Source organism: Chaetodon trifascialis, chromosome 22 (assembly GCF_039877785.1).
Source record: "Chaetodon trifascialis isolate fChaTrf1 chromosome 22, fChaTrf1.hap1, whole genome shotgun sequence".
Taxonomy (NCBI): domain Eukaryota; kingdom Metazoa; phylum Chordata; class Actinopteri; order Chaetodontiformes; family Chaetodontidae; genus Chaetodon; species Chaetodon trifascialis.
In genome coordinates, this window is record NC_092077.1 from 5397369 (window position 1) to 5414001 (window position 16633).

A 16633-nucleotide genomic window follows, 5' to 3' on the forward strand; every position below is an offset into this window, starting at 1 on the left:
GATCGAATAAAGCCAAGACAGATAAATGCCAGACAGTCTAAGGCCTTACCTCAAAATTACCTTCTGTATTATGTATTCTGTATTATTATGGTCCACGAGGAACCTGGAGGGGTTTATTCAAAGTGTTTGGTTTCTTCCTTCTGGCCACTTGAGGAAACACCATTTGCATTAAATAAGCAAAGAAGCTGAAAATGTGTTGTATTTGTCCTGTAACGTAGTTTGGGGGTAAATACTCTAAGAAGTGTACTTCCAATCTGGCACAGTGTTGCCAACTCTTTTCAATGTACAGCAGTGAAATCAACTGGAAACGTCTCTGCAACTTGCTAGACTGTGTCTCATGATGATGTGAGTATGTATATATGATGTCATTAAGTAATCAAAATGTATTTAAAAAAAAGATCTGAAACAGTGGCTGTTTTCTTTTATAACAGAATAAAGACACTGAGCTGTCTCTAAGTCTGGGACTCTTCTTTAAATTCATCTTCCATTCCACTTATGCCTTTTAAATCCACCTGTAACTTCTCAAATGTTTGATGTAAGCTCTTTAATACAAAGGACACTAATAAACTAGTGCTTACAAACCATTATAGAGAAGATATTCAATCAAAGTTGAAAAATACAATCAAGAAACAAATTAACAACAAGGTTAGGAACACTACACCTTCTACCCTTTGAAAGGATCGTTAAGTAAAATACTGAGTACTGTCCAGTCAAATGTTGAGGAGGACGGGGTGGAGGACATTCCCACCTTTAGCCAGTCGGCCATGACGATAACTGAGGGATCAGTGATGGTGCTGAGCAGCTCCTTGGTTGCCCTCTTCTTTTCTTCCCTGTAGTTTTTCTTCTGCACCTGCAGGGAGGACAGACAGACAAACCGGCAATGCTACGAACCTCAGTTCCCACAACTGTACATATTAATACTCCAAACTGGCTTTTGCACTGAATTACATTTGTCAGGAAATAATCAGACTGGAATCAAACTCCTCAGTGTCGCCTGGTACCTCCTGACTGTGGAGTGAGTTATCTGCTGCGTTCTACTCCTCCCTGTAAATGTAATATATCCTGCCTGTGCTGCACTGCATGACAATGGTGCACAATTTGAAGGAACAATACAGTATTAGGAGTATTCTATGCATACTGACTAACCAAGTGGTACAGTGTGAAACAACAAGCAGTAGTGTTTAGGCTATATAACACTCTCTATATAAGGCTTTTTTTAAGACTCATCGAGCCAGACTTAAGCTGGTTTAAGCTCACTTACCTTGAGGGACTCCTTTTTGGTGAGCTTTCCTCCAGATGCCGACACATCCTTGTCTGAGCCATTGTACAGCTTTGTTTCAGACTGCGAACACACACAAGGGAAAAAAGACCAGATTCATCTCCACTTAACATCGTCAAATATCAAATCTGTATCTATCATTCATCCATCTATCATGCTGACCCGAGAAAACACGACTCAAACATGTCTGATGACTCTAACCAAAGCTTTCCAGTGAGGATTTGTGTTTCAAAATGCCATCTACTTAACAATCACCAGCTTGTTGTACTGCTGTACTCTGTATAAGCCGCTCTGGATAAAGTCATCCACTAAATGACAAAACGTAATCTTGGCTGCAAAGTGTTCTCTCTTAATAACAAATACATTACCACATATGACACAGAACAGAACTTACTGAACTGAGCACATGGCATTCTATTTTTTGACAACATTAGCAGAGAGCTGCTGCAGCAGTGGGAAACAGCATCTAGTAGTCTGCTTTCTCTTTCCTCTAAAGCTCGCTTGCTTCCCTGGTAGCCCAAACTTAGCCCAGTTAGCAGAATGAAGACTATAAATGCCAGTGCAGGTGTGTGCCAGCTCCTTTCACAAGCCAATTGGAGCGATTTAAAGTGAAGAGACAGACAGAAATGTGTGGGGATCCTAAAGCACTGCTACTTAATGCCTTACACACCCACAGGCAAATACTGAAGGGACACGATAACAAGCACCACAGCGAAAATCTTCTCTTTGCATCCTTCTTACATTCAGAAACGCATAAAGAGTTTTGTTTGGCTAAGGCTGAAATGCATTCATGTGAGGTTCTATGGGAACATGACCAAGGCTCAGTCCTGCTTTTCCCTAGCTTTTCTAAGATCCTGGACATTCTTGATAGCAGAATCTAAAGATCAGCTGAAGCCTCGCTGATTTCGAGCTTTTGAGTCCCTGAAATGATTACCCTGTCATGTGTCTTCATACTTTACAAAATCCTCACAAACACGGAACAGGATTCCTGTCTGATGAAAGTGTCTCTGCTGTGACTCAGAGGGAGACTAAGACACCCACGGCTGAACCGACAAACATATTTGATGTGGACTTGACAGATAAACCAGACGGGCCTCCTCCACACTGAGGATTTTGAAAGCACGACTGAGTGTGAAATGTTTGATGCGTACAGTGCACTTGATGTGTGACTCATCTCAATGTAGGATATCTCATACCTGAGGCAAGTCTGGGAAAAGGAGAGACGACGAGCAGTAATTCCCTTATTCTCCGGTCTCATTACAGCATTGAGTGTGCCCAATTGTTCCTACCCGCCCATCATAGAATATTGAGTGATTTTTCTTACCTTGCTCTTAGATATGGAATGTGAGTCCTCTTTTAAAGGCAGAGGCAAGAGGTCCTCCTTCCCTCTCTCGAAACCTGCGAGAGAAAACACAACAGCATAAAGAACTGCTCCATCATCATCATCATCATTCTCCAGGTGACCTGCAGCATCCCATTCCAACCAAGATGCTGCGAATTCAGGCAGACTCCAGGACACTGACGGGCATTTTCCACTCTTTCATGACATTAAACAGAGAAAAGACTCATTGATTCATTGAAAATTATCAGAATCTAAAGTTTTAAATGAAGAAAAATTGTGTTTGCCCAACTGGTTTTAGGTGCCATTTTTACTGCACTCCCTTGTCCAAAAAGGAAGTTTTCTAAGAATATATTATTCGCTGTACATTTTATAGCTTGCTGTAGTACTAAAATAATTAGGTGATTAATCAATTTGTCAGTGATTTGCAAATGATCTATTAAAAATTATTTTCATCTTCAGAAATACCACGCTACTTCTCCAACTGATTGGATGTGAGCATTTGCTGCTTTTCTGTTTTATACCAGTGAGAAACAGAATATCTAAACCTTGAGGTGATAGCAACAAGCTGATGCCTGCTGCAAGTCCCTAATCTGAAGTAAGCTCTAAAATTAGACAGGCTGGCTGCTGCAGGGAGGTTCCCTGTTTTAATCTATAGTGTGGAAAGTGAACTAGAAACAAAGCTTTGGATACTCCATCACCAGCTGCTCCTGTGAGGCTGCTAACAGGGGATGTGTGTTTCCATAAATGTCCAACTGGACAATACTGAGTGTGTCTGAATGCAGACATGAATGTAGACATGATGTGTCATAACAAACCCGAGCAAACAGAGCCTCGCGGTTCTTCATTTCAGCTCAACCGTCGCATTTCTAATCTTTATTAGTGAGCCTGTTTCTAACCAATTAGTCTCACCTCAGCAGCAGATTCCCCACTAAGACTCCCGCAGTTAGTGACACCGGTGGTCTGAAGGTGACAGAGGGCCTTTAAATATTTGATAGTTTCCGTCTCCTATCCACAGCCCATCAGTGTTCAGCCATGAGGAGGGAGGAAGTGCTGCTGAGTTTCATGCAAATAAGATATTTAGCAGCTGGAAAAGAGTCACATCTTATTGGACTAGTCAGTTGCTTTAATAAAACAACCGTGTGTCTGTGCTTGTGGAAACACAGACATCCTCCCTGTTTTATTATTGCATACTTTAAATTCATCCAGCACATTTCTTGGATGACATCTTTTCTGAAGTTGTAATAACAACAGTGTGACGCTCTGTGTGTTACTGGACTGATTTTGTGCAGAAATGTTTGTCATATCTACTTTTAATAACCTGCCTCTTCTACCTTGCCTCCTCTGTTTGCAGCAATGCCTTTCAACGGCCCAGGCAAACACGCTAGCTTGTTGGTACTCCTAGGTATGATAATGGAAGGTGCAATAGAGCATCAGTGTTGCCTCTAACTAGCTGGTAAACAAACATTCATGGCTTTTGAAACACATAACACAGTATAACTGCTTTAATCCAGAACAATACCTCTTGGGAATAAAAAGAAGGTGCAATAGGTGAACACATCTGCTGTAAAAGGGGTGCCAAAAAAGACTGAAACCAGTAACTACAGATAAAAGACCCTTCTTGTTTTCTATGCCTACCTATATTGCACGTGATTGAGAGGAAACTAGAAACAAGATTCTTTCATTTAGCTGATTGCACCAGCATTACACAGTGTTATTTTCAATTAGCTGAAGCTCCGATTAACAATGAAGAACTGAGGGCATGCACTTGTCTTTGTTGCCTTATGAGCGCTGCCTTTCTTTTAACGTGGAACTACTGTCAGTGGTGCATCAGATGTCCCACAAGACCATCTGTGCCCACTTCACAGGGGCATCTCCATGCCAACTTCAGCTGGAAAACAACTCAAGGACAATTTAGCCACTATAGCAACCAACAAGAGGACACGTCACTCATCGTCCTCTTGTCCCTACGTGTAGAGAGGAAACTGGCTGATCATCATAGGATGATTACGCTGATTCAAATGTTATATAGTCACGGTGTTAAAAATGATGGTGTGGTAGTAAATTTTGGGTTACATGCAAATATTTAGCCAACAGATAATTTAAGTGAGACAAAGGAACCTGAAATATTTCGAAAGAAAAAAGAATGAGAACTAAGTTAATGAACTCACTAATTTGCATGCTTATTAGCCCTCCACTTTCCAATCAAGCATTTCGACTAATTAATTTAGTCCACTGTGATGAAGTGTCCTATTTCAATTTGAGGCACATTCAGGGGGCCACCTCTCCACTCCATTGCAAGTTGTTGTTCAGAGACCCAAATGTACTTAGCTTCCGAAGTGTACTGGAAAAATACAAGTTCATTTATCAGAGTGTCTAAAATAAGGAAGGAAATAGATGGATGTACCAACATGATTATTGATGCCAAAGATGTCTGTAATTTGTAGAAATCATGTGCAATTAGTCATTTCAGGTGTCGCTTTAATCAAAGGAACACCTCTCCTTCATTACTAGAAAACATTAGCTCCTAATATCATCAACAGGGTTCGACGTATCTTTCATGTGTAATGTTAATCCTAATAAACCTGCATGAACCTTTGTGGTAAATGTTTTGGATTATGCAAAATGCGAAGGACAATGGCTAGGCTTAGAAATGGGATTTGTAACGAGGGCTCCGGGAAATTTTGATAAGCGTTTCTTCTGCTCAGGACAATGGCAGAGCGGGGAAGCAATCAACATGTGAAACCACCGGGTGGCTGAAGGTAGAGAGGATTTTAGCGGAGTGAATTTCACACAGAAGAGCTTGAGCACGATGATTTATTTTAAAGGTAGGAATACGTTAATTGTACTCAGAATACTGTCAGCTGTTGAAAGTATCTCACTTTAAAAAAGGGGAAGGATTCACAAAATGGTTGGGAGGAGCAAAGATCACCTGGCAAAGATTTTTTGTTTTGGTTAACCTGTCACAAAGATAATGGGGACCGTGCTGACAGACACCACTGGGGCTGGCTAAGGTCAAAATCCAGTCTCCCAGACGGAGACGTTTTGGATGCTGTTATCCCTATCTGGTCTCTTTTGTGGATTGGCCAAGAAGAGGGCTGCACAGCTCTGCAGCACAACTGTTGCTCTGCAAAATGAATCTTTTTAATGTACAGCTATCTTTGCAGCCAAATTCACAAAGTGTGGCAGAAAGAAGAGCCCATCCAGTCAGTGTTCAGTCTATTCCAGACCTCTGACAGCAAACGACTTGGAAATGGAAAGCTTAGAGTGAAAGATAGCACATAAGTCAAATCAAAAGGAGCAAAGGATTGAAGCTCAATGAGAATATGAACGTAAAAAAAGCTTATGCAGTGAACATCCTTTGGGAGATTTCACTGGGTCAAAGCAAATGAAGTAACTGGCAGCATGAGTCTGTCTTCATTTGAGCTCTTTTTTTTTTTTTAGATTTAATGTCTTTACAAGTGCCATGGCTTTTGTCTCACTGCACATATTTACAGGACATCTTTTCATGACCTCAAGTGTGCACATCGGCTAAATCTAACCCCGTCTTTGTGCGACTGAACGTCAGCAAGTGTGTGTACGGAGCTGAAGTTGCAGAGGACGCACGCACCACTGCAGCCTGACTAAGGCATTTGCTTTTAAAGACTAGCGCTGCAGTGATCTGACTCTGCATCAAACACCAGAGATAGGAGACAGAAAGAGGAAGAGAGAGAGAGAGAGCAAGAGACAGAAACAGTAAAGAGACGGAGAGAAGACCTGTACGCTGCGACAATGATTGTTTCCCCGCATTAATGCTCTGCCTCACAAAATGAATACAGTCGAGATCGCTCAAAGCACTGCACCAGTATGCCCTGGACGACAGACACAATAACAGAGGTGAAAGTAAGGGGGGAAAAGATGAACCACTGCATTCAATCAATTCCTATACGAACCACATATTTTCAAAATGTGCATGAACATCCAGCAACTCAACCCTGAAATCATCTGATATCGTCCCAATCATGATTAATGCAACACTGAAGCAGCCTCTCCCACCAAAAGCAGATTCTTTTCAAGCCATTTCAGACTGAACTGTGTTCTTTCAAGACAAGAGCACTATCATTTATTAAAGCTTCGTGGAAAAACATGATCGATTGAAAGGAGGAAGTAATGCAGCTGTGTAGAATACCAAGCTTATATTTTTCTTTAAACCATTACTCAAAAGCAATGCAGAACTGTGTGAAGGCTACCATGGCAACAGGTAGAGAACAACAAATGGAGGAAAAGGCTGACAGCCCTGTTACCCTTCATAATACATCACATTTAGGTAGAAAATTGCCTGAGTGTTTGCTACTGTGGAACACTTGCCATGGCAACAGTGTGTCTGGTATTTTGGCTCAAAAATCATGAAAAGTTAAAGATGGGTGGTCCACCAAAGGGAAAGGAGACACAAAGTCATCCAATTAGTAGCTTGTATAAACCCTGATCTGTAAAGTATGTAAAGTAACATATTTGTTGTGGTGACACTGATTCATTAGCAAAAGTTCTTGTGTGGAACGCCCTGGTTGGCTGAATTCAACTCTTTGCTGCTCAGAACGAATGCAGGATCAGAGAATATTCCACCAAAATCCCAAGTTTAAACAACATGGCTTCCTGCAACTGTGAATGCATCCAGACTGAAGGAGAACAGTCTGTTCCAGATGTCAAATATCTGACTGTAACCTCTGCAGCTTGGATAGTTGGGAGTCGTAAAGGTGTCCCACAGTAATGCAGAGTCATTTAACTTCATGAAAACACAATACAAGTGCATCAAAAAACACTGTGGTGTGGTGCTGCAGCTCAAAAGATTCAGCTGCACGTATCTGTGTTTGATTGCCAAGTTTCTCTGGAATTACCATCATCAGTCTTTCAAGAATCTACAGAAAAGAACCAGCTTCCACTAGTATTAAAGGTAAAGACAAGGTTGGTTTTGATAATGACTATATTTCGTTGTACTTACTTTGGACATAGTAATACAACTTTTGACAAAAAGGATAAAGGAAAAGGGATCTATTGCAGTTTAGTATTGTATTGTCGTGAAGTTAGGAGACTTACATTTTAAAGTGAATGGTCAGAATCAAAGCAGAGGAAGAAATATGCTTAATTTTAACCTGTGGTGTGGGCGTAGCTCCAAAAATATCCCAACCTACATTTCCCATAAGGCAATTCATTATCATCTTTCACTGACCCGGGCTGTCTGTTAAAGCTATATATATTAACACAGACTGCCTGTTATCGTCATCTGCAAGCCCAAGCTGTCATAACCCTGATGGCTTTATCAAGATTATTTTGTCAGACTTCACAAAGACATCATACAACTGGTTTCACAGGTTGAACAGCACTCTGTGAGATCAGTAAACTGATTATGTAAAATTGGTGGTATTTCATCTGTGTAGACTCTCATTCATCCAGGTCAAGGTACTTTGAAGTGCTTCCAAAAGCGACTGGACTTGCTTGCGGTTCTAGAGAGAGGCGAATCATCTTCTAGAACCACAATCAAGTCCAAGTGCCTTTGGAAGCACTTAGACGTGGTGGGGTTTCCCTTTAAAAGAAAGCTTTATCAATAACTTTAACATCATTTCAGACACTTTTCTAGCCCTCTGGGTCCTTCTTATCCACTCTAAGCTTCATTTCTGTTCTTTGCTACTGAGGCACACCACTTCCACTTGGTAATTAAAATCTTATCGTAGAAATCTTTATGGCCAAAGACTCCAATGAATGTTCCAACATGCAGTATGCCAAGTCATGCTGACCTCAAGATGAGCCATTATTCCATCTAATTAAGTGACGGCAAGGGTAGAGCTTTTTCCAGTCTCGTTAGCTTTATAAAAGCCCCATTTTCGACCTCAAAATCAATTTCCTTGCAGTTAGTCCCAGGCTACAGAGGACGCAACAGTATACAACACAGCAGAAAGTGACAATGAAAAAAATGTTCTTTAGGATGAAGTGTATTTATGGCTTATCACAGCAGTTTGTAGGGGCACCAACAACCAGCACAGCTGAGCCCAAGCCTGCCCCTGCACTTGATCATTTTCATCTCCAGGCCTCGTTCCTGGCCTTGAAACCTGTTTCTTACGCAGCCTGTCAGAGTATTTCACAGACAAACATCACAACAACTGAGCTGAAGTGGTCCAATCCACTTTAAAAGGGTTGTGTTTTCATTCTGTCTGCACACAGGCAACTTGACAAGACAGAAGCACATTAACTCTCGGAAGGGGTGATATTTCAAACAGGATGTGTCTGGAGGAGAATGGGGGCATTAGGCAGGTTGTATTACCAAGGCTGCTGTTCCATGTTGGTGTTCTATTTATAGTCCACTGGTGGAGTTCATGTGTACTGTCAGATGCTGGCCTGTTGCTTCGCCTTTGGTAAAGACTGCAGGCCAGTGACCTGGTGTCCCATCATTTGATATAGATGAAGGCTTAAGAGAAAGACACTTCAAACTTTTTTTCAAGCCTATTCGTTTGTGCCACAATGATTAATTAACAATTATTTTCATTACTGATTAATCTTGATTAGTCCAAGAGTCCAAGGTGATGTCTTCAGATGTCTCATTTAAAATGTCGATGCTCTCTTAGTTCTTGTGTGCTCTTTCTGATCAATAACTCTTTGGTATCTGATCATGTCCAATCGTATTTCAAATAATTTGCTGTTTATCCACTTTGACCCTTCTTTGTCCCAGAACTACACCACGTTTTCTTAGTTAACTTTTAATAATTAAGGTCCTTGGAAAAGTTGCTGCTAAGTAGCTTCCACCTGTCTTAGATGAGCACAACATTGTGCCCATTGTGTCCCGAGCTGGGATGGCGATGATCAGACACACTCTCCTCCCATCTTGGTTGGATTGTACTTTCTTTGTCACCTGCCTAAGACTTCCCCGGAAAGCTTACAAATGGCCCAAAATAATGCTGCCAAGATTTTTGACCAGGTCCTCCAAAAGGTCTCATGTAACACCAATTTTAATTTCCTTCTCAAATTTGGAATCCAGTTCAGTATTCTAGTCTTGAACTGGAACAATCCAAAACCCAAAGTTATTCAGTTTGCAGTGGTATACAAGAAAGAAAAGCAGCAAAAACACTGAAGAAGCAGTCACAAGCAAATTTCTGGCATTTTGGCTTGAGAAACATTGAAAAAAGGTGATCAATTATCATGAAACTCATTTCAGGCATCGCATCTGCCCGACTAATGAAACCTGATAAAAGACTCTCTGCTCCAATCACAATAGGAAATGAAATGGCCAGAGACAATTCTTTGACTGGCAAATATAACCACAAAGCAGAGCTTCTGACACCACACACATTGCCAGCAGACAAGCAAAAACTGAGTCATCAACCATCCATGCGAGGCTGTTTTCTATGAGACACAAAGAGAGCACAAATCCTGGAGTAGGCACAATCGTGTCTGCCGACTGCAGCCGATGCGGACATAAAAAACAAGGAGATGGACGTAAAAAGTAATGGAAGGTAAAAAAAACAAAAACAAACAAAAAAAAAAAACACAAAGTGAGTAAGTGCAACCCGCCTGCACCAGCTGTCTCCTGCAGTCTCTCTAAAAGCTGTTAGCAGAGCATCTAAAATAAGGATGAATGGAGTCGAGGCTGGGAGCTGACTGGGAGAATAACAACATGACTCAGACAAGGTCTTGCGGCTCCAGTTATTTGCTTTTAGGAAAGAAATGCGCTTGTGGCCAAAAGGTCACCAGCCTGACTCCCCAGACATGGAAAGGTCTGAGGAGACAATCACAGTGATGAACAATCTCCCCTCCCTCGATAACTGCTGTGCAGGTGTCCTTGAGCAAGGCACTGACTGAGCTGCTCATTGGCAAACGGCAGAGGACTGAGGTTTCGTAAGGCATCGGTCTGAATTATGTGAATGATTGTTTGTGCGCAGTCAGCCTGTTCCCGGATTAATAAAGGTGAAAACAGTCATCTGCAAAGGTGGAACAGAGAACATCCACTCTCAAAGCTCCTGCGGCTGCCAGCTGTCTGCCTCCAGGCTTGTGTCCTTTTCAGCAGGACAAACATAGGAAAGATCACAGAGGTAGGGATTTCACAAATGAACACTAAACTGATTTAATCCTAAACGTTGTATGAGATTTGGTGTGCTTCTAAAAAGGAGGATTATCGCTGCACTCTCAGAGAGGTATCACTGGAGCCGGAGTGAAAACGAGCCGGCTGGGCTGAGACCTGAGCCGTCTTCGTTCATCAGTTTGCACTGGCCTGCTCAAACTGCAGCAGCCCGGAAATGGTTATCTGTTTTATTCTCACAGAATACAGAGAGAGTCCTTGAAGTTAAAAGCCACAAGCAAACATCTAACAACTGCTGTGTGACCAAGCAAAATCCTTCAAAGACTGATACAGTGTTACCTGTTTCAAAGCATTTATCACTGCTATGACTTTTAACACACTACCATTTCTTTTTCGCTTAAAGTTGAACTGAATTCAGTTCGTTTTGCTATAGAATCAGAACATTATATTCCCTGTGTTTGCTCTGACTTTGGTACCTTTCATTTATGTCAATCACAGGGTAACATACATAGTGCTGAGTAGGGATGGTGAGATTTACCGATTCATATCGGTGATCCGATACAAACGTTTGCAATGCAACTGCACCGGTAGATTCAAGGTACATCGGATATAATTTACGGGTGAATTTACGGTGCATCTCTTCTAGCCTGTCTGCATCGGTAAATTCCATGGTTAAATCAATTATTTCATGTTCTAGTACTATTCCCTGCCTTGTCGTGTTTTCCGAGGCAACCTGAATGCACCATCACTCCTCCTTCACTGACGCAAGCTTGTTCACAACATGGAGGGAAACAAGAATGACGTTAGCAGCAAGGAGATGTTCAGTGCGCCGAAAAAGACACACAACTCAAACGTGTGGCAAATTTCGGGTTTTTCAAGCGAGAAGGTAAACTGGACAAAACGCACGCAATCTGCAAACAATGCCCAACAGCTATCAATTACGTCAGTAGCACAACGAACCTGACTATGCACGTTGTTAATACTGTGCTTTGCTTAAACTGTGAAGTTTTATACGTGTTGTAAAATTGTAGAGACATAATTTGGAGTAAGGATTGCTTATTATAAATAAAATAGGATTTATTGGTTTGCTCAGTAAAAACAAACCAAATATTACATGCATCTCTCAACTTGATACAGAGAGTAAAGCAGAGTTATGCTATAAGAAATCTGATATGAGCACACTCTCGTACCACAACTAACTGTATCGAACTGGATCACATCATATCGAACCGAATCTATTTGTAAACAAGTCATATCGTGATCAAATCATTTTTGAATAGCATCGTATCGTGAACAGGAGCGAATCGCATTGCATCGCATCGACAGAGGCTTCAGTGTATCGTTAATGTATCGTATCGGTGGCTGTGTATCGAGATGCGTATCGAATCGGCCTCAGTGGTGGAGATATACATCCCTAGTGCTGAGGTTACAGGACTATCCGCTGCTGCAGGTTTTGACAGTCTGATTTGCTGTTACCCAATCAGGAGGGGACCCAAGAAAGGGAGATAGTTTTCTGAACTGTAACTGCAGGTGCTGATGATTGAGCAGGTGTTAAAATGACACAAATAAGTCAATCAACGTTCAGTGTGGACGTTCGCCTAACTTGATAACTTACACTTTCCGCAGGGAAAAGAAATTCAACAGCACCCAAATGTTGGATGTTGTGTCACAGATGTCTTGAATCACAGCTGATGGCAACACTGTGTTGGAAAAGGGGGAAAAGCGTCTTGCACATATGTTCATAGAATATCTGAATATGAAGCACCCCCTTCAGAGGCTTGCCCCAGAAGTTGACAGCGGATGTCTTTGCAATGCTAGCCCTCAGAAGTCAGTCAACAGCTGCCATGAGAAACACCATTCCGACAATATGTCCATATCCAACTATGCTTAACAGCTGCAGTATGATTGTAGTTTATAATGTAGTAATATTGATAACATCCATTTGTGCTTATCAGTAAGAAATGATTACACTGTATTTCTAAAGAAAGTTACTCCTTGACTGTGTTCATGGTGGTAATGCAGTCAGTTTTTTAGGTTCCTTTCCCTCACTAAGATTAACAATATGCTTTTCACTGAAGACACATAACGTGCAGAGAAATGCTGTATGTCAGTCACGATGTCCAACCTCATCTAAACTGTCTGAACTGACTGAAATCAGCTGAGTGCAAACAAGCTGACACTGCACTGATCACAAGAACTCATCATTTCTGTTTGAATGTAGAGACCTCAGCGACTGCCAACAGTCCAACTGAAGAAAGTAGTGAACTATCTGACACACTTTCTCCACAGCTCATCACTGCCAACACTTTAAATGAGGAACTGAGGTCTGCTCACTTTTACATCCACTACCACAGAGATGCAAGTCAATCACAAAGTAAAACTACAGGGTCCACTAATGGGCCAGCAATACTTCCCAGTATGAAGATCTACAAAATGCTGTCTCCACACTATCATACACCCACCTGGCAGCGAGATGGGTGACAGCTCATTATAGCCCCCAAAAGAGGCATTGCGGATGAGTTTGCGTCCGTCCGGGTGCGGAGGTCGGAGTGACGCTGTCCCGCCGCACGTTGAGAAACGGCGACGACTCAGGACGCCTTCCTCTTTCATCATGGGGACGGCGGGAGCTCCCTCGGCGTGTGGCAGGAAGGGAAGGAAGGGTGGGGAACTGGTAAGGAAACTCAAGGGTAGAAGGATGAGGGGGGTCGGCAAGAAGTCCGATCTGTCCCACGCAGCTAGTGAGCCAAGCGCAATAAACCAACCAACACAAACGCACACACACAGACACACAGAGTAGCTCAGACACCAGGCACTGAACCAGTGCAGTATGCTGCTCTCCTCTACGCTTCCTTCAGCCGACTGCTCCCTTCCTCCCTCACACACTCTCACTCTCTGCTGTGTGAGTGTGTATGAAAGCAGCAGCCTGTGAGTACTTAATAACAAATAAGCCGAGCCCCTCCTACTCCCTCTCCTCTGGATGGGTAGGAGAGCTGCGTCTTAGCTTGAAAACAGCCCTCGTGCTGCACATGTCATCTTCCTCTTCTGTCAATCTCCTGCTGCATTTTTAATTCATGATTTTAGATTCAAAGGGACACTTCACAGCTTTTCTGCCACATTTCAAATTTGAAATATTTAGTCATTCGGGTGGAAAGTCTGTGACGTCTGCGATACTTTTTAATATTTTCTAAATATTGCTCCAGGAGAATTTAGTCTAACCAGCCACTCTTATGATATTAGTGAATGGTGGGAGAAACACAGGGAGGATTTGGTTAAGATTAGCTTCTTTTTCCTCTCTCACAACAGCTGTCTAAATTTAAACCCACAAGTTTGTATAAGATGTATAAGATCTGTCACTTGTCAGAAACTTAACAGATTTGTATGAGTCACAGACCACAGACTGCTGGTGTTCCTGCCCTCCAGCTGGTGGCAAACACAGCCAGGTAGCAGCTAGCGTGGCCGTTGAAATGACTGCCCAAATCAGAAGCATCAGTGCTACCAACTAGGGTGGCATCAGCAGAGCCACCAGGATTTAAAAAAGAGCTGGCAAATATTTTAATCCAGGAGCCCACAAATCCATCACTTTACCTGGAGAGAGGTTCACCACGGAGTGTTTGTTTTTTCCCAACGCTGTCAGTTATATTTCATCTTAATGGCGACTCTAAAACAGCTACTAATTGGAGCTTGTGGCCAGATTGTTTTCAGCAGCTTCCTGAATGTTTTGTAATTTACTTTAAGAAAAAAGATAAAGGCTTTGTTAAATGAGATTTCTTCGACACTGAGCTTAACAAGTTGATCCCACCATAGATCCAAAACAGAACTCTACCAGACCTGGCTTTCTGTAGAAGGACGAGCTTACAAGCTGGCAAACACGGTCATCTCCCAGGCTGGTGTGGGTTTGCAGAGGAACACTCATTTCTCCACCAATATGAAAGGCTCTAGAGGTTGCTGTTGTGTGCTGTTATTAATGAATATGCACATTAATAGCCATGAAATGTCCCTTTAAGGTACTGCATGTCCATGCTCTCCCTCCCTCTAATCACACTATTTTATTGTCTTCATCACTCGGGCAATACAGCTTGTAAAATGCGAAGGCTACGCATCAGACTGTGTGCGCGCACACACACACACACACACACACACACACACACACAGACACACAGACACACAGACACACAGACACACACACACACACACACACACACACACACACACACAAAACCACAAAACATAAGCTCTGTTGAGGACAGAAGGAAGCTCTTGATCACACCAGTGCTCAGCTGACACTGCTATATTTCCCAGATATGAACCAAGAAAATCAATTTCTTTCTATGGATGCACCTTCACATTGTTAGATTTCCTATTTACTACATTCAGCTTTTACAGATTTGGAATGAAGATTCACAAAGACTATCATATGGAAAAGACTCGTCACTGAGTCCTGAATACAGTTTATCTATCTTGAACCAAATACTTTGTCTGCAACCAAGCAGGTAACGCTGACTGTTAATTGCTTCGGTTGGCAGACGTCTGTGATGCACTCATCGCACATTTCAGGACATCATGTTATTTCAAGGGTGCAAATCCAGCTGCATTTTAGCGAATAAATGTGGCTCGGCCGAGATGAAAAGCTGAAATATTTTGACATGTTTCACTTCGAAACTGAGCACTTTCGAATGCTGGAAACAGTCGTGTTGTGCTGTTTCTGATTTTTAAAAAGGAAAACTTGTTTATTTGCTTTGTAGAAGGCCATGAAAGGGAATTCCGGTCACCAGGGTGATTCATACCAAAAGACAAGATAGTGTGCCTTGAAAAGGGATTGTGGAAGGGCACCAGTGGGTACTGGATCTTTGAGGAGATGCTTGCACTGGCATCGGGGTTTATCTTTGAATCCCAGTCTCCGAGGCACCTCGTCTTCCCTTCGGATGACCTGTCCTATTTTACTCATATTAGCCCCTGAAAGAACTTCCAGCATTCTGCTGGCATCTTACCAAACCTTGCTACCAACTGTCCATGAACACATAAAATCCCTACAAAACAAGTGTCTGTGAGCTAACTGATAAATCTTAAAACTGATAAATTTGCAGCTCTGCCTGCCTGATTCAAATGTGCTTTAATTAACACAGGTAATTAGGATGTTGTAGATGTAGAATTCCAGATCCCAGACCTAATTAACCTCCCTGCAGAGGAAAACTTCAGCTTCTGCTGGTCCAATGCTATTTGAGCAGCATTTGAGAAACATCTGCTAAGTATAGTCATCATCTAGGTCATTTGTCAAGTTATTTCCACTAAAGTTAGAGTTTCAAAGAGGCCTGAATGAAATATTCTACATGCTCTACTACTAATACTACTAAAAAGCATTCCTGTCAAGGACATGCAGAACTATTAAGCATACAAATATGAGCACTGTTCAGTATCAGCTCTTCGTCTTAACCGGCCGGAGTTCGTGCACCATGTCTACCTGCTCCAGTACTCACATATAATCAGCACAGCTTGTGTCAGGTACGGGTAATGCTAATTAGCAAATGTTACCATGATACCAAGCTAAACTAAAGTGGTGAACTGGACAAACATTACACCTGCCATGTTAGCACTGTCCCTGTGAGCATGTTAGCACTTAGCTCAAAGCATCGCTGTGCCTAAGCATGATGCTGCTCGCATGGCTATAGACTCTCAGTCTTATTTGTCCATCAGACTTGCTATTACCTAAATAAATAACAGCAAGTTTCCCCAGCCAAATGTGGATTCTCTTCAGAAAAGATACCATCAGATATAGTAAGTGATAGCTGAGAACAAAGCAAAGCCTTCTGAGCTAATAATCTGTTTTACTTACAGCTGATATCAGCAACACCTATGAGAACACAAAGGGCAGAACCCACCGAGGACAATAGTCTTGCATTGTTGTCATTCCTAGTGAATAAAATAGTTTTAACAGTGAAGCTGCCTCAAAGGGAAGGGCCCATGTCAGGCAAAA

The 16633-nt window shown here is 42.1% G+C and overlaps 1 protein-coding gene across 11 annotated transcripts in view; it reads right to left on the reverse strand.

Moving 5' to 3' along the window:
* Positions 1 to 16633, reverse strand: part of osbpl8 (oxysterol binding protein-like 8) — an 81032-nt gene that overhangs the window by 14865 nt on the left and 49534 nt on the right. For 8 of the 11 annotated variants that reach the window (XM_070991691.1, XM_070991684.1, XM_070991687.1 and 5 more), the window contains 3 exons: positions 2604 to 2677; positions 1262 to 1342; positions 749 to 850 (listed from right to left, as the gene is read on the reverse strand). In XM_070991691.1, coding sequence (XP_070847792.1) covers positions 749 to 850; positions 1262 to 1342; positions 2604 to 2677 — 257 coding nt within the window. Of the gene's footprint in view, positions 1 to 748; positions 851 to 1261; positions 1343 to 2603; positions 2678 to 13124; positions 13619 to 16633 lie in introns of those variants that run through there. The other 3 variants (XM_070991690.1, XM_070991694.1, XM_070991693.1) reach the window with 3 other exon arrangements.